The sequence below is a fragment of the Strix aluco genome, chromosome 25 (genome assembly GCF_031877795.1).
Source record: "Strix aluco isolate bStrAlu1 chromosome 25, bStrAlu1.hap1, whole genome shotgun sequence".
Lineage (NCBI taxonomy): Eukaryota > Metazoa > Chordata > Aves > Strigiformes > Strigidae > Strix > Strix aluco.
The window spans coordinates 2,627,345-2,645,355 of record NC_133955.1 but is presented as its reverse complement, the minus strand read 5'-3'; the positions used below and the strand labels follow the sequence as shown (position 1 = coordinate 2,645,355).

The 18,011-nt window shown below is 46.2% G+C and overlaps 1 protein-coding gene across 1 annotated transcript in view; it reads left to right on the top strand.

The window, feature by feature from the left end:
- IGFN1 (immunoglobulin like and fibronectin type III domain containing 1) overlaps positions 1-17,543 on the top strand; it is a 29,016-nt gene extending 11,473 nt beyond the window's left edge. Inside the window, exons 13-28 of the mRNA XM_074849983.1 lie at positions 222-932; positions 1,197-2,147; positions 2,514-2,840; positions 3,447-3,791; positions 3,915-5,030; positions 6,315-6,439; positions 8,099-8,240; positions 8,771-9,067; positions 9,701-10,000; positions 10,863-11,036; positions 12,271-12,399; positions 12,879-13,181; positions 14,526-14,614; positions 15,573-15,768; positions 16,396-16,695; positions 17,203-17,543. Coding sequence (XP_074706084.1) covers positions 222-932; positions 1,197-2,147; positions 2,514-2,840; positions 3,447-3,791; positions 3,915-5,030; positions 6,315-6,439; positions 8,099-8,240; positions 8,771-9,067; positions 9,701-10,000; positions 10,863-11,036; positions 12,271-12,399; positions 12,879-13,181; positions 14,526-14,614; positions 15,573-15,768; positions 16,396-16,695; positions 17,203-17,543 — 5,846 coding nt within the window. The remainder of the gene's footprint in view (positions 1-221; positions 933-1,196; positions 2,148-2,513; positions 2,841-3,446; positions 3,792-3,914; positions 5,031-6,314; positions 6,440-8,098; positions 8,241-8,770; positions 9,068-9,700; positions 10,001-10,862; positions 11,037-12,270; positions 12,400-12,878; positions 13,182-14,525; positions 14,615-15,572; positions 15,769-16,395; positions 16,696-17,202) is intronic.
- The last annotated feature ends 468 nt before the right edge of the window (positions 17,544-18,011 follow it).

Genomic DNA, 18,011 nt, shown 5'->3' with positions numbered 1-18,011 from the left:
AGTTTTGTCTCGCTATGGAAAGGATGGTCTCCTGCCTACTGCTGGCATTGGTGGTGCTGCTGCAGGGGGTATTGGGCATAACTATGGAAAGGATGGTGTCCCAGTTGGGGCTGGTCTTGGTGGTGCTGGCGTAGCTGGTGCAGGACGAGTTGGTTCTCCCTATGGAAAGGATGGTCTGCCAGTTGGGGCTGGTCTTGGTGGTGCTGGTGTACCTGGTGCAGGAGGAGTTGAGTCTCCCTATGGAAAGGATGGTCTGCCAGTTGGGGCTGGCATTGGTGGTGCTGGTATAGCTGGTGCAGGAGGAGTTGGTTATCCTTTTGGAAAGGATGGTGTCCCAGTTGGGTCTGGTCTTGGTGGTGCTGGTGTATCTGGTGCAGGAGGAGTTGGTTCTCCCTATGGAAAGGATGGTGTCCCAGTTGGGGCTGGTCTTGGTGGTGCTGGTGTAGCTGGTGCAGGAGGAGTTGGTTCTCCCTATGGAAAGGATGGTGTCCCAGTTGGGGCTGGTATTGGTGGTGCTGGCGTAGCTGATGCAGGAGGAGTTGGTTATCCCTATGGAAAGGATGGTGTCCCAGTTGGGGGTGGCATTGCTGGTGCTGGTGTAGCTGGTGCAGGAGGAGTTGGTTCTCCCTATGGAAAGGATGGTGTCCCAGCTGGGGCTGGTCTTGGTGGTGCTGGTGTAGCTGGTGCAGGAGGAGTTGGTTTTCCCTATGGCAAGGATGGTGTCCCAGTTGGGGGTGGCATTGCTGGTGCTGGTGAGGCTGGTGCAGGAGGAGTTGGTTCTCCCTATGGAAAGGATGGTGTCCCAGTTGGGGCTGGCATTGGTGGTGCTGGTGTAGCTGGTGCAGGAGGAGTTGGGTCTCCCTATGGAAAGGATGGTGTCCCAGTTGGGGGTGGCATTGCTGGTGCTGGTGAGGCTGGTGCAGGAGGAGTTGGTTCTCCCTATGGAAAGGATGGTGTCCCAGTTGGGGCTGGCATTGGTGGTGCTGGTGTAGCTGGTGCAGGAGGAGTTGGTTTTCCCTATGGCAAGGATGGTGCTCCAGTTGGGGCTGGTTTGGGTGGTGCTGGCGTAGCTGGTGCAGGAGGAGTTGGTTCTCCCTATGGCAAGGATGGTGCCCCAGTTGGGGCTGGTCTTGGTGGTGCTGGTGTAGCTGGTGCAGGAGGAGTTGGTTATCCCTATGGAAAGGATGGTGTCCCAGTTGGGGCTGGCATTGCTGGTGCTGGTCTAGCTGGTGCAGGAGGAGTTGGGTCTCCCCGTAGAAAGGATGGTCTTGCAGTTGGGGCTGGTCTTGGTGGTGCTGGTGTAGCTGGTGCAGGAGGAGTTGGTTTTCCCTATGGCAAGGATGGTGCTCCAGTTGGAGCTGGTCTGGGTGGTGCTGGCGTAGCTGGTGCAGGAGGAGTTGGTTCTCCCTATGGAAAGGATGGTCTTCCAGTTGGGGCTAGCATTGGTGGTGCTGGCGTAGCTGGTGCAGGAGGAGTTGATTATCCCTATGGTAAGGATGGTGTCCCAGTTGGGGCTGGTCTTGGTGGTGCTGGTGTAGCTGGTGCAGGAGGAGTTGGGTCTCCCTATGGAAAGGATGGTGTCCCAGTTGGGGCTGGCATTGCTGGTGCTAGTGTAGCTGGTGCAGGAGGAGTTGGTTCTCCCTATGGGAAGGATGGTCTTCCAGTTGGGGCTGGTATTGGTGGTGCTGGTGCAGCTGGTACAGGAGGAGTTGGTTATCCCTATGGAAAGGATGGTGTCCCAGTTGGGGATGGTCTTGGTGGTGCTGGTGTATCTGGTGCAGGAGGAGTTGTTTCTCCCTATGGAAAGGATGGTGTCCCACTTGGGGTTGGCATTGCTGGTGCTGGTGTAGCTGGTGCAGGAGGTGTTGGGTCTCCCTATGGAAAGGATGGTGTCCCAGTTGGGGCTGGCATTGGTGGTGCTGGCGTAGCTGGTGCAGGAGGAGTTGGTTCTCCCTATGGCAAGGATGGTGTCCCAGTTGGGGCTGGCATTGGTGGTGCTGGTGTAGCTGGTGCAGGAGGAGTTGGTTCTCCCTATGGAAAGGATGGTGTCCCAGTTGGGGGTGGCATTGCTGGTGCTGGTGTAGCTGGTGCAGGAGGTGTTGGGTCTCCCTATGGAAAGGATGGTGTCCCAGTTGGGGCTGGCTTTGGTGGTGCTGGTGCAGGTGAAGGAGGTTTTTCCTATGGAAAGGATGGTGTCCCAGCTGGGGCTGGCATTGCTGGCGCTGGTGTAGCTGGCGCAGGAGGATTTGGTTCTCCCTATGGAAAGGATGGTGTCCCAGTTGGGGCTGGCATTGGTGGTGCTGGCATAGCTGGTGCAGGAGGAGTTGGTTATCCCTATGGTAACGATGGTGTCCCAGTTGGGGCTGGTCTTGGTGGTGCTGGCGTAGCTGGTGCAAGAGGAGTTTGTTCTCCCTATGGCAAGGATGGTGTCCCAGTTGGGGCTGGTATTGGTGGTGCCGGTGTAGCTGGTGCAGGAGGAATTAAGTCTCCCTATGGAAAGGATGGTGTCCTAGTTGGGGCTGGCATTGCTGGTGCTGGTGTAACTGGTGCAGGAGGAGTTGGTTCTCCCTATGGAAAGGATGGTCTTCCAGTTGGGGCTGGTCTTGGTGGTGCTGGTGTAGCTGGTGCAGGAGGAGTTGGGTCTCCCTATGGCAAGGATGGTGTCCCAGTTGGGGCTGGTCTTGGTGGTGCTGGCGTAGCTGGTGCAGGAGGAGTTGGGTCTCCCTATGGAAAGGATGGTCTGCCAGTTGGGGCTGGTCTTGGTGGTGCTGGTGTAGCTGGTGCAGGAGGAGTTGGTTCTCCCTATGGAAAGGATGGTCTTCCAGTTTGGGCTGGTCTTGGTGGTGCTGATGTATCTGGTGCAGGAGGAGTTGGTTCTCCCTATGGAAAGGATGGTCTTCCAGTTGGGGGTGGTCTTGGTGGTGCTGGTGTAGCTGGTGCAGGAGGAGTTTGTTCTCCCTATGGAAAGGATGGTTTTGCAGTTGGGGCTGGTCTTGGTGGTGCTGGCGTAGCTGGTGCAGGAGGAGTTGGGTCTCCCTATGGAAAGGATGGTCTGCCAGTTGGGGCTGGTCTTGGTGGTGCTGGCGTAGCTGGTGCAGGAGGAGTTGGGTCTCCCTATGGAAAGGATGGTCTGCCAGTTGGGGCTGGTCTTGGTGGTGCTGGTGTAGCTTGTGCAGGAGGAGTTGGTTCTCCCTATGGAAAGGATGGTGTCCCAGTTGGGGCTGGTCTTGGTGGTGCTGATGTATCTGGTGCAGGAGGAGTTGGTTATCCCTATGGAAAGGATGGTATCCCAGCTGGGGTTGGTCTTGGTGTTGCTGGCGTAGCTGGTGCAGGAGTTGGTTTTCCCTATGGCAAGGATGGTGTCCCAGTTGGGGCTGGCATTGCTGGTGCTGGCGTAGCTGGTGCAGGAGGAGTTGGTTCTCCCTGTGGAAAGGATGGTGTCCCAGTTGGGGCTGGCATTGCTGGTGCTGGTGTAGCTGGTGCCGGAGGAGTTGGGTCTCCCTATGGAAAGGATGGTGTCCCAGTTGGGGCTGGTATTGGTGGTGCTGGTGTAACTGGTGCAGGAGGAGTTGGTTCTCCCTATGGAAAGGATGGTCTTCCAGTTGGGGCTGGTCTTGGTGGTGCTGGCGTAGCTGGTGCAGGAGGAGTTGGTTCTCCCTATGGTAAGGATGGTGTCCCAGTTGGGGCTGGTTTTGGTGGTGCTGGTGTAGCTGGTGCAGGAGGAGTTGGGTCTCCCTATGGAAAGGATGGTCTGCCAGTTGGGGCTGGCATTGGTGGTGCTGGTGTAGCTGGTGCAGGAGGAATTAGGTCTCCCTATGGCAAGGATGGTGTCCCAGTTGGGGCTGGTCTTGGTGGTGCTGGCGTAGCTGGTGCAGGAGGAGTTGGGTCTCCCTATGGCAAGGATGGTGTCCCAGTTGGGGCTGGTCTTGGTGGTGCTGGTGTAGCTGGTGCAGGAGGAGTTGGGTCTCCCTATGGAAAGGATGGTCTGCCAGTTGGGGCTGGCATTGCTGGTGCTGGTGTAGCTGGTGCAGGAGGAGTTGGTTCTCCCTATGGCAAGGATGGTTTTGCAGTTGGGGCTGGTCTTGGTGGTGCTGGTGTAGCTGGTGCAGGAGGAGTTGGTTCTCCCTATGGCAAGGATGGTCTTCCAGTTGGGGCTGGTCTTGGTGGTGCTGGCGTAGCTGGTGCAGGAGGAGTTGGTTATCCCTATGGTAAGGATGGTGTCCCAGTTGGGGCTGGTCTTGGTGGTGCTGGTGTATATGGTGCAGGGAGAGTTGGTTCTTTCTATGGAAAGGATGATGTCCCAGGTGGGGGTGTGGCAGGAGGCGCTCAGTTTCCTTTTCAGAATGAAGAAGTAATGGGAAGTCTCCATCGCAGGGATGCGACGCAGAGCAGAGCTCAAGGATATATAGGTGGAGCAGGAGGAGATGGCTTCTCAGAAGGTGGTGGTTTCAGTGGCTCTGCAATTCGGGGCACGGTGTCTCCCTATAGCAAGGACAGTGGGTCAGCTGGAGCCAGGGCTGGTGCAGGTGGTGTTGGCAGGTTAGACGCTGGTGAAAGGGAGTTGCATGGTAAAGAAGGTGTGGTAGGTGCCGTTGGGCGAGGTGGTGAATATGGGCTGGATTCCCATCCTGGCAAATCTTCTACAGGAGGTGAAACTAGAAAGGGCACTGCCAGTCATTTCAGAGGATCAGGGAACAAAGATTCATCTGGTGACAGAGATTCACTTCCAGGTCAAGTAGATGCCAGGGGTGAGGGCAGAGATTTAGGACAGTTAGGCTCCCTTTATGGTAAAAATTCTGCTGTTAGAGGGGCAGGGAGTAAATCCTATAATAGAGCAGTTGATGGGAGGATTTCAGGTGGTTTTGGTCAAGGGTCATTGGATCATGGTCAGATGTCAGATCTTTATGCTGGACCTCCTTCAATAAACCAGAGAAAACAGGAACCCGACCTCGATCTTAAAGCAAATGATTTCTTGAAGAATACAGAAAGTATGGGAAAAAGAAGACATTATTGCCTAGATGATCTGAAAGGTACGTGTTTAATTGGTGACTTCTGTATTGCTGGGCTTTGGATTTTGATACTCATATTCCTAATCCTGGAGAGAAATCGAATCTTATGGTTTAGATAAATAGAGCTGTATATAGAAATTTGGTTATATTGTAATCTATTCCTAATTCTACCTCTGATTTGCTGTTTGACCTTACCCAGTTTGCTCAGATCAAACTGCCTTAAAAGTCTAAATGATCTTTGTTTAAATTGTCTTAAACAGGTATGAGCTGTTCATTCAGATAAATGATTCAGATCCACATCACAGTGTTCAGTTCACAGACATACTAGTTCCATATAGTTTCAAGGAATATGGCCATGTTTCTTTGATATTTTTCCAGTTTAAAACTTATCATTTCACTTTATTTGTTCTAACATCTAGTGCAAAGATCTGTGTTTTTCCAAGTTCTGGAAGCAAATCTGTGCCTGCTTATATTAGATTAATATACACATTGGGCCTAGTATAGAGAGCTCTTTTCTCTTGTAACATCAGAAATAATAAGGTGTTGAATATAGTAAAAGGAGAGTAATGTGTATGCAGGCCTTTGACTGCTAGTGGCTACACTGGCAAGATGATAATGTGAAATTGTAGAAATGAGAAACTTCAAATGTATAGCCGAAGAGGAATATTTACCTAATGAAATTTCTGATATGTTAGAAATTATCAAGGCAAACAAAACAGAAATATAAATAAAGAAGTAAAATCAACAAAATTGGAGTTAATGGGGAAGGAGATGGGATGTTTATGAGAGAGGGGACGAGGATGTTAATGGAGAAGAACTTGGGAAGGGAAAGAGGAATACAGGGGTAGAGAATAGCGTGACTTGGGGCTGCTTAGGGAGAAGGGGTTGGGCAGCCCTGTGTCTGCTCAATGCAGAGGAAAAGAACGATGAAGTAGTATATCCATATCCTGGAGTAGCCTATTTTTTCCCACTGGCTGTGGAGGGAGCCAAGACAATGAATGAGCATAGACTTAAAATAGCAAATCTGTAGATGGATAACGTGATTTGTGATGAATCCATTGCCTATTAGGTTGATGTTAGGACTATATTGTGTGCAGGCCAGCTGGTGCGTCCCTTCAGTGCAATGAGTTTATGCCAGCTGACCCGCAGTGTTGTGGTACAAAAGCCTGTCATGACTACAGTATATATTTTTTAAAAAGCTCTCTTTTCTCCTCACGTGTAATTACATTTTCATCTATACATTTCTCTCTGTCAGTGTGACACAGAGTTAGCATATTTCCAACATTTTCTTTTCTGAATGTTCAGCACCACGCTGTTATGTCAACAAACGGTTACTTGATGTCACAGTCCTGAAAGGGGAACCAGCTGAGCTGTCTTTCACTGTCAGTAAAGATGAAGTGACAGGAACCTGGTTTAAAGATGGATTAAAGGTAGGTATCCTCTAGCTACTGTTTTCTTTGGTTAGCAATGCTCTGCTCTCTGGCTCTACCTCTTATTAAGTGTTGTGTCAAGGTGTCAGTTTTACTGTAGTCTGAGTATGGCCCTGGAAGGATTCTGCAAGAGCCTATTGATAATAAAATTTTTGATAGAAATCCAGCAAGGTTTCTCCCCCTTCCTGCTACATGGCCTTTCCATTCTTGCTGACAACAGGAAGCTTTGTGTTTTCCATTCTTTTTGATGGGTGGAGATGGTGTGGGTCTCTTCCTTGCAATGCAATACTTTTTCTTTTCCTTGGTGAATGAGAGAAATACACAAAAGTCTTCAAAGGATCCTTCAGGGAGGCATAACGTGAAGAGTGTTCTTTCAAATTAGTGCTTAAGATCAAGCATAGACATCATATTCTATATAAGTTTGCAGATGACACCAAGTTGGGTAGGAGCGTTGATCTGCCCGAGGGTAGGGAGGCTCTGCAGAGAGATCTAGACAGGCTGGAGTGATGGGCTGAGGCCAGCTGGAGGAGTTTCACTAAGGCCAAATGCCGGGTGCTGCACTTGGGCCACAACAACCCCCAGCAGCGCTACAGGCTTGGGGAGGAGTGGCTGGAGAGCTGCCAGTCAGAGAGGGACCTGGGGGGGGGTGATTGACAGCCGGCGGAACAGGAGCCAGCAGTGTGCCCAGGTGGCCAAGAAGGCCAATGGCATCCTGGCTTGTATCAGCCATAGCGTAGCCAGCAGGGACAGGGAAGGGATCTGACCCCTGTGCTCGGCACTGGTGAGGCCGCCCCTCGATGAGTGGGTTCAGTTTTGGGCCCCTCACTCCAAAAAGGCCATTGAATGACTCGAGCATGTTCAGAGAAGGGCAACGGAGCTGGTGCAGGGTCTGGAGCACAGGTCTGATGGGAAGCAGCTGAGGGAACTGGGGGGGTTTAGTCTGGAGAAGAGGAGGCTGAGGGGAGACCTCCTGGCCCTCTGCAACTCCCTGAAAGGAGGGTGCAGAGAGGGGGGATGAGTCTCTTGAGCCAAGGACCCAGCGCCAGGACAAGAGGGAATGGCCTCAAGCTGCGCCAGGGCAGGGTCAGACTGGCTCTTAGGAAGGATTTCTTTGCAGAAGGGGTTGTTGGGCGTTGGAATGGGCTGCCCAGGGCAGGGGGGGAGTCCCCATCCCTGGAGGGGTTGAAGAGTCGGGTTGACCCAGCGCTGAGGGATCTGGTGGAGTTGGGAACGGTCAGTGTGAGGTTCATGGTTGGACTGGAGGGTCTTCAAGGGCTTTTTCAACCGAGATGATTCTGGGATTCTGTGATTATTCTATGTTCCAAAACACTGAAAAAGTAAGTCCAGTCGTGGGATCCAGAAGATACTGTAGGAGTTCTGAGGTGTCATGCTTGAGCATGGGCCAAAACTTTTGTCATTAAGAATAGAAAAAGAGAGCTTGCAGATTTTGCCAAAATTTATTTTAATGGACTTTGAATCAAGACTTTGTGGGGCGTATGTTGATAATGCTTATATTCAATGTTATCAGATGAGTAATCCCAGAATATTATTGTAATTAAACATGTGTGTTATTCATAAATCTTTTCAATTACATGTCAGTTGTTTGTCCAGTTTTTTTCCCTCTTCTTTACGAACGGGTCTCTGTGCTTTACCTTGTAGTTAACAAGCATGGATGGAATCGTTATTGAAAAGGAAGGTCTAGTCCACAAGCTAATTATTAACAAAGCGGAAGATATTCATGCTGGGAAATACAGGTTTGAAGGTGGAGATATAAAAACTGAAGCTTCAATTTTTGTTGAAGGTGAGTCTATTAAAACGACCATTGCGACATGCTAGCCTTCATATACTTTAAATATAATACATTTTCTTTAAATATAATAAATTTTCTTAGAGACCTGTAGTCGGTTATTGAGACATCTTTATTATAAATAATTACCATGTAAATAGGAGATAGGTTTTGTACAGGTTGGTGAGTTTTGTATGTACAAATTTAATCAGGGAGCCTTCCTGAATAGTTTCTATAATTAACTCAAAGATTTTGGTGTGCACTTTATCAAACCAGATTCTTCATTCTTGTGTTTAGTGTATTTCCCATGGGAAGTTTGCTCCAGTGAAAAGGACAGTATGATACCACAGATACCTTGTGATAATTATCCTGTAGCAAAGTACATGTATGTATGGGAAGCACTGAGCGTGCAACTAAAGGTGAAGGTCCAAATGTTGTAAGCTTCTAAGCATTATTGGCAGCATCATGAGAGAAGCCCTTTCCTCCAAGGTGAGCCTTATCCTCTTTGAATTGCAGTTTTTAATGACCTTGTATCACCTGCTTAGATCCTCCACAGGTTGACAAAGTTCTCCTCAAAAACTTAACAAGTGTTCCTACTGTGGCCAAGGCAGGGGAGAAAGTAAAGATCAAGATCCCTTTTGAGGGCCGTCTGCCAGTCAGAGCAACGTGGCTAAAAGACAGAATGGAGCTAGCAGATGACACAAGGATTCGTGTTGATAAAACAGAGACCTTTACCATGCTGTCCATCTCCAGCAGTGAGAGAAAGGACTGTGGAGATTACAAAGTCAGGCTGAAGAATGACAGTGGGGTCCTGGAGATCAACTTAAAGCTCGTGGTAGTAGGTAAGAGCCCCTCAACATCCACTGAGGCTTTCGTTGTAAAGCTGAGGCAGGGAACCCATTAACACTGGTGTCAATCTAGAGCTACTGGGTATTCCACAATGAACAAGACTATGTAATTTTCCACTAAATCAGGGTACAAGCAAAGAAGGCTGACATATTTCTTGCCCTTTCATTCAAGGTGACACAAATCTAGTTTGGTTTTGCATGGCCTCAGCAGCTGAGTTTTGAATGTTGGGTGACCGTGGGATATGGGACTATGAGCAACAGGCAAATCTGAAATAGATTACCAAGGCCAAATTCAACCCTGCCATAAACATCTGTGCTCTTTTGGAAGACCAGAAATGGTGTTCTTCCTTATAAGCAAGCTGAATTGGTGCAGTGCTAATTGGAACAATTAGCCCATGGAGAAAGGACCTGGGTTCACACCACCCCCCCATGCCATTATCAAAAGGTAGAAGAGAGGAAGGTTTGAAGAGGCAATTCAAGTGCCTGGCCCTCATTCTGCAGCTATGCATTTAGTCCATCAGAAACTGAGTGTCCCAGCTGGTGAGCAAAAGACCGTGTCTGCTCCAAACCCAGGAGCATGTCTGGATCTGGAGCCAACTCATAGTCTCTCTGTGTTCATCTTTTCAGACAAGCCACAGCCACCTGCAGGACCCATCAAAATTGTAGAAAGCTCTGCAAATGACATCACCATTCAGTGGAAACCCCCAAAAGATGATGGGGGCAAACCAGTGCAACGCTACATTGTTGAGAGACAGCAGGTAGGCAAGAACGACTGGGTGACTTTGGGAGAAGTCCCCAGGAGCTGTACTACCTTCACTACTAACAAAGTGGAACAAGACATGATCTACTACTTCAGGGTGAAAGCTGTGAATGCCGAGGGAACTAGCGATGCACTGGAATCAGATGAAGTGAAGGCTGTTGGTAAAGGTAAGGAAGAACTTTTCATAATCGTGTTTGACAACCATCAGGGAAATTCCTTATCAAAGCTGACATCAAAGAAAACTTACTGCATTTTGGATGTTGCTACACAGCTAAACTTGAATCACAGCTGTGAAGTCTTCACACGAGTCTGTGGAAATTGCACATCAAGACTAGGAGTTTATTGTAGGCTTTGATGATGCTAAATGAGATGGCATTATGCTCTCAGTTATGCTCCATTCTGAATTGGAAAGCAAGTTTCATGGGGCAAATGCAATATACATCAAGATCAGAGGAAATTTTTCCTGGGGTGGCTACAAAGGGAACATGCGAGGTCTTTTCTTAACTCTATAGGCAAAGGAGTGTGGTGTATGTGCAGTGTTTTTCAGCATGCCCACTTCATTACCCTGATTTCCAAACAGTTTTTCCATGAGCATGAATGTAGTATTAGAAAGAAAGCAATGCTGTATTCTATTTCTATTCATGATTATGAGAAGCCCTATGTATTTTGAATACTTTAGCACAGGGCTAAGAAAATACATTCTGTTTCCAGTATCTGTCATTAAAAGCAAGAATAATGCTGACTTTTCCTACCATGTGGGAATGACATGCCTCACTCCGTAGGCTGACAGTGGAGTTGTCAGTCGTGATGACATCAGGTCATTCATGAAAACAAAATTCACGAACAGAGGTCCATGCTGGATCCTGTTTGTGTGGGGAATAGGATACACAGCTTCAGGTCTCAGTCAGGTTTTCAGAACACATCCATACGAATACCTTGGGGAAACTGGAAGAAGAAACGACACAGAACACTTCCTTGTCTTGCAATAAAAATATACCTGCTAGTAATGAAAAACTAATCTCTTTCTAGCTTCACCTGGTGCCCCAGATCCCCCTGAGATTGTCAGTGCCAGCAGAGACACCATCACAATATCCTGGAAAGCACCTCGTAAAACTGGCAGTTCCCGAATTGTGGGATATATTGTTCAAAAACGCAAGAAGGGTACCATGACCTGGCTGCCAGTCAACAACGTGCCTATAGCAGGTAGGTAGCTTAAATCCTGGAACAGACTGGAAGACTTGAAAAAGGCAAAAAGGTCAGCTGGCTGCAGGAGCAGCTTAGGATCTTATACCTTTTCACATCAGCGTTTTTCCTCTGGAATTCTTAAGCTGCTGACTGTCCCCATTGCAAACATATTACCCCTGTCTGAAGTTTTACCTTCTTATCTTTCACAGCTCTAGCGTGTATGTTTTCTTACAACTACATTTGTCTCACAACTAAGGTTTCATGGCTGTGCCATAGCAAAGCCAGGTCTTGGGTTTATATACAGCTGAATGCCTGGGAGGAGGCTTATGACCTTTTCTAGACTGTGTGCAAGCGTATGGCTGGAGAAGAGTGCAGAGAAGCTCACTGCTGCAGCCTGGGATGTAGCTCCTCTAAAGATAAACTGATGGCTCCAATTTCTGGAACTAAAGTCTTCACTTCATATGCAGAACTACTGTCCTTAGTCCTTGTGCTAGGAACTTGGCAGACAGGAATTTATGCATGGAAGGAATATAAAAAACCACAAGTGATGTGTATGAGCTCCAAAATGTGTTTTGACTATAGCTAGCATTATCTATCAGGTGCAAGCTGGTGCTCTTATCTGGTATAGAAGAGTTTAGGATTATCACATGAGGAAAAGTAGTATTTATCCTTTCTCTAACTTCATAGCTCTCAAGTGCTGCTTGATTTGAAAGGCAATACAATGAACATAGAATCACAGATTCACAGAATCATCCAGGTTGGAAAAGCCCTTGAAGATCCTCCAGCCCAACCATGAACCTCACCCTGACCGTTCCCAACTCCACCAGATCCCTCAGCGCTGGGTCAACCCGACTCTTCAACCCCTCCAGGGATGGGGACTCCCCCCCTGCCCTGGGCAGCCCATTCCAACGCCCAACAACCCCTTCTGCAAAGAAATCCTTCCTAAGAGCCAGTCTGACCCTGCCCTGGCGCAGCTTGAGGCCATTCCCTCTTGTCCTATCGCTAGTTACTTGGTTCAAGAGACTCATCCCCACCTCTCTGCAACCTCCTTTCAGGAAAGGAACATATCCCAGAAGTACATATGTGCTTGGATAGGGAAGGGCAGGGGAATCAGTGACAGCATTTATACGTGGCTCACAAGAATTAACTCAGTCCACAGTTCTCCATGGAGTAAAGTACAGCATTGTTGTCTCACCCTTTCCTGCTTGGGGAACAGCTTACCTGAGCCAACATGCTCCTTTTCTTTCTGCAGACAAGAAGCTGAAAATGACCAATCTCAAGAAAGGTCTGCAGTATGAATTTCGTGTGTCAGCTGTCAATGCTGCTGGTGTAGGAGATGCCAGTGAACCCTCACAGCCTGTCTTTGCACGGGATTCCACAAGTAAGTGCACTGCCCCCCATCCTTCTGGCTTAGGCATACTTACAGCTGAATGTAGAGTGACAATGTTAGTGGAGAGGCATGTTTTTAAATGCATTGTAGAAGTATGTGAAGACAAAGATCAAATAATTTGGGAATGTTTCATGGCTGAGAATACGCTGTCAGCATGAGGAAGGAATGGAAGGATTTCCTGTGTGATGTGTAAGTCAAGATGTGGCAGACTCCCTGTGTGGGAGTTATGTGCAGCGTGGAGAGGTATTCAGGATGGGTTGCAGACCGTTTCAGGAGTGTTGCAGATCATACTGCGTGGCTGGCAGGAGCAGGCACCCGGATCCAGCTTTGAAGAACTGGGACGAGGTGGAGGCCAGACAGCAGGGTGGATATTCAGTGCACTTCAAGAATGTTGGGGAATCTCAGGAAGTGACTGAAAAGAGGGGACAGAAATCCTAGAAAAATAGTTTAAATAAAATTCCTCTTTTCAGAATCTCCAGGTCAAGTGCAGGACCTTAAAGTGAGCAGCAGTGACAGCACTAGTGTCACATTGACATGGAAGAGACCTGAAGCAAAAGATGGGAGTGACGTAAAAGGCTATGAGGTGGAGATGCGGTCTTCTAAGAACCTCAACTGGACCAAATGCAATACTTTTCCCATAGAGGTGACCACTTACACAGTTAAAGGCCTCCAAGCCAAGGAGATGTACTTCCTACGTGTGAGAGCCCTCAATGACGGTGGCCCAGGGGAACCTGCAGAGCTTGAAGCTTGCCTTGAAGCTCCTTCCCCTGTAGGTAAGCCAAAGTGGGCTGCTTTCAGAATGAACGAGGTCATTCTATAGGTAACAGGATGCAGATGAGGTCTGTAGGTCACTCTGACGAGCTTCTTTCAAGTGCCAGACTGTAGCAGGACGTTGCTCCTCTAGAGTATGGGGTTATTTGGTCACCTCATCAGGAAATTCTGAAGATTTAACTGATAAGAAACGTGCAATGCACAGTGTTCAGCTCATGTTAAAGACTCTTTATGATAAAAGAACCCCCAAAACTGTATTTTCTCCTATGGATTTACATTTTGTCCCTTGTGAGGAGCTATACCACAGTCATGATCACCAGATAGAAACCTCACATACCTCATGTCTACCCATGCTCTTTTAAGGGAAAAATAGAGTTTTCAGTCTATTTTTATACAGTCTTGTGTAATTGAACATTTTATTTCATTCTCTTAAATTGCAATTCTTGTAAACTATATTTTCCTTTTTAATTTTGTAGTTTGAAAGTTTTCACCATTTTCACTTTTTTGTCTTTAATTACAATCTGTAGTTCTGTTTGTTTTGTTGGTTTTTTTTTTTTGTTTGTTTGTTTTTTTCCTGCTGTTTGGGAACATTGCAGAAATACAGAAGTAAGAGATAATTCTATGAGGGATTCATCTTCCTCAGCTTGGGTCCTAAGTGAAAATGTCTGCTTTTGACCTGTGCCTGGAAACTCCTTTTATAATCAGTCAGTAAATAGATAAATATAAGTCCATCTGGGAAGCAGTTTTTTATTTTAAAGTAGAAATGCTAAATTCAATTTAGCACTATTGTATTTGGCATTTTAAGAAAAATCTGGCATTTTTAGAAAAATGCTAAATACAACAGTAAGTTATATTGATGAAAAAAGAAAGAAAAAGTATTTAAAATACTAAAAAATACTATCTTTAATAAACTTAGGCCAGTTTCCTAGGGAAGTTCTGTACTCTGCATTGGATGTGTATTTCATAAGTGTCCATCGAAACTTCCTTTTCCCCAGATGTCATTTTACACAAAAGATTGTCCATGTGATGGTGTAAAGTGTGTCAAAGAGCCAATTTCTTCATGTTTGAGACATTGCATGTATACAAACATTGTTGTGAATGTATTTTTACATCATTTCCCCTTGTTTAGTCATAGTGATAAACAATTAGTAATAAAATTTGAAAGCTGTAAACTCTAGTACTGAATCAAGGAGCCTTTTTTTCCAGAGTACTACTATGAGTTTGTCCACAGTTGCAGACTAGCTGTTGGAAAGGCATTAGGGGTATTGAACACATGCATATGTTTTTGTCAGCCAGTGACTCTGTAATAATGTACAACTTTTTATTGTAATCATTGTCTTTCCCAGTTTCTCCCAGGTTACTAATAGATGACACAGTGAAAAGCTTTGTGGTTGTAAAAGCAGGAAATACCATCCGAGTGAATATTCCCTTTGAAGTAAGTATCAAATGTGTTTGTAAGAATTCCCCATCTGCTTTTTTGTTGTAGTCAATAGCAGACATGAAAACTGAGATACTGTTTTCTTGGCATGGAATTTTGTTTACAAGACACTGGGCAAATCCTTTAACCTACCTGTGCTGTGTATACTTTCTGCATGAGGAAAACATGAACAGGAATTCAGCTGTCACTCTTGGCATTAGTGTTTTATGAGATTATGGTCATTCATTAACCTCTGCAAACAAGGCACAATGCTGTCCATCCAACCATATCAATGTTATTATCATCTGGTACTAATCTGTCATACATAAGAGTTTAAAAATCAGTCAAATTTCCTCTGACACCCTCAGAAGACCTTGGGGTAGCATTTCTAGCTACATCTTCTTGACTGTTTGTCTTACTAAGCACCAGGACTTAAACTATATGACTTGAGAAATAGGCATGCAATGACAGAAATCCTGTGTCCTTTGACGTAAGCTTGGAACAACAGAGGTAAAGCCTGGGATATCAAGAAGAGGTTGATGAAGCCAAAGTGTGCATATTTGCTGGCCTTTCTCCTAATCTCTTGGAGAATAGAGACCAGAGATGGCTCAATGGAAATAAAGGCTTCGAGGAAGTTTTTGATTCCCAAAACCTACAGATCTTTTTTTAAAACTAGAAAACATTAACTACTGATGTCATCTGTTGTTCTTGATCTAGCACACCTTGTTTGACATAGTTAACCTGAACACCTTACTACAATAACATTCTTAAAAACACAGAGAAAGAGAAAAGTTACAAAGAAACTTTAGAGCAGCCCTTTATCCAGGGCTCTTAGATCCACCTTGGATCCCTGTTTCTAAATATTACTTTACTGTGTCATGTAGATATACATTTGGGACAAGATAATGAAAATAAAGATGTAAAGATGCAATGTGGAGGCAAAACAAGTGGCTATAACTCATGTTGTTCTTTACAGGCATCTCCAGATCCACTGGTGACCTGGTTAAAGGATGGGCTTCCTCTTCCAAAACGGGCTACAATAAACACCAAAGATGGTACCACCCAGCTGCTGATTGGAGCAGCTGAATTCTCTGACAATGGCACCTACACTGTTGAGCTCCAGAACGGGTTAGGGAAAAGAGAAACATTCAGCTTCCAAGTTCAAGTTACAGGTAACTCACCACCATATATACATACAGAATTACTGTGAATAGGCAGTAGGCAACAGACTGAGCTCAGCACAGTGAGCTCTGATGCAGTTAAGCCATGCAGGCACAGGGAGAACTGGAGCAATTTCCCATCAGATTCAGTCTGGCCACTCTGTGATATCACTTGGCTGTGTCTGCAGGACAGAGCAATCTACTGATTAAAATTATACCTGGCTTCCAGGTATTCCTTGCTTAAAAAGGTAAGGTCACGCAGGTGGGTAGTGCAAACCACAGGAGAGTTCATGCTCTTTGTAACAGTCTAAGGTCAGTCAGCAGCAGGCTGTAGGACATTTAGTCATAGCTACAACAACTCCATAGGCTGTCTCCCTAAGAGGTGAAAAAGTTCAGCTGTCCCAGCCCTTGTCTCGTCCCTATGAGAAGGGAAGGAGGGTCAGCAATGCAGATGTAATGTAGCAGAAGTTCAGTTAATAGCAAATGAGTTTGTGTGACTGGAGAAGGAATCAAATTTTGTCCCTTTTAATTGCCAGGATGTTTACTCAGCCCCCAGACATAGAATGGACTCAAAGTTTTTAGGGTTCTGTAATGTGCCACTTTCCCTACATCTTTGATATTACTGCTTTCATCTGACAGATATCCCACAGTCACCTGGACCCATTCGATTGGAAGAGAATGTACCAAATACAGTGACAGTAACCTGGGAGCCATCAGCATCTGAGAAATGGGAAAGTAATATCTACTACACAGTCCTGAAACGTGAATCACAGAAGGGCTTGTGGCACGTGGTGGGTGACCTGATCTACACCAACAAGTTCACATTCACCAAACTGATCCCAGGCCGGGACTACTACTTTAAGGTTGTGGCAAAAAATGACTTGGGAGCCAGTGGTCCATCTGAAAGTGTGCAGCCTTGGAGAATTCAAAAACCAAAGGGTAAAACAGCTTTTACGAGTATTTATCTGTGTGTTGTCATGCTTTGTTTCTTTTATTGTTTCTAATACACCATCCTGAAATGTGTCTCTCCTCCTGTGAACATTTAGTTGCCCAGAACAAGAATGCATAGAGATACCCTAAGAAATTCCAGTTTGGCAGGGAAGGCTTGTCCTTTCTGCATGGACATTGTGCAGATAGATCCTTTATTTCCAGCCACTATATCATGTCATTCACCACAAAATTAGTTCCTAGCAAAATCTAGGGCTTAAGTTTTGAAGAAACTGAAGTTTCTAACTTCAAAGTTAAATTCTGGCTAATTTGAGAAGAAACACAGATTTCAATCCATAGGTACATGGCATCTCTGGCAATTTGCAGTGCAGAATGCCAGACATTCTGCACAACCAAGTGTCATGATTGAAAACCAGTCCCTTAAACCCTGACTTGTATTGCTGTGAAGCAGTAGCTCAGTGTGTGTTTGCATGTTGCTGTTTTGGATTTTTTTTACAGGTGAATTTCAAGTCAAACCACAGAAATACAGGGGAGTTAATCAAGACCAGCCCCCGAGATTCCTTGTCCGGTTGAAGCCTCATGTGGTGACTACAGGGAGTGAGTGCCATATGAGCTGTGCGGTTGGGGGCCACCCACCTCCAAAGGTCACATGGTACAAGGACAGTAGAGACCTCTCCAATGATCCTACCTATTTTTGCACAAACGACTTTGGTGTCTGCTCCCTGGTCATCCTAGGTGTCACAAAACATGATGAAGGAGAATATATGGTAGAAGCCACCAATGAATTGGGCCATGCATTCAGCAAAGCCTTCCTCACTATTAAAGGTAACAATCTTTAATGCTTCTCTTTCTTTGTTGTGTGATGTCAAAATATGTCATTGCTGTCAAGATGCCTGAAAAATTGTAGCCATACAGCTTTATTTACTGACAAGAGCAACCTCCTATAAGGCAGCGTATATTTGGACTGTTTTATTGAATTTTTAGTTAACCTACTAGTGATCAAGTATGAAACTGAAATAGAAATGAAAAGGCAGACATGAGAAAAACACTTGATTTCTACATAAGCCAGAGGTTTTGGTTGACCTTGAGCAAATCTTTTAGAAAGAAATATCCCATCTTCATTTGGTAAGATAATATCTAGGTTATATTTTGCTACAGTGCAGGAGCTGCAGAATAGAAGATTCTGCAAGATGTGCAAGGTTAGGTGAAGCAGTGAGGAAAAAGCTGGTGTTAGGTGGCCAGAGGCAGTGAGAAGGGAGGAGAGAGAGGGATGTGGTATAAGTTAATGGGGTCATTGGGGATCCTGA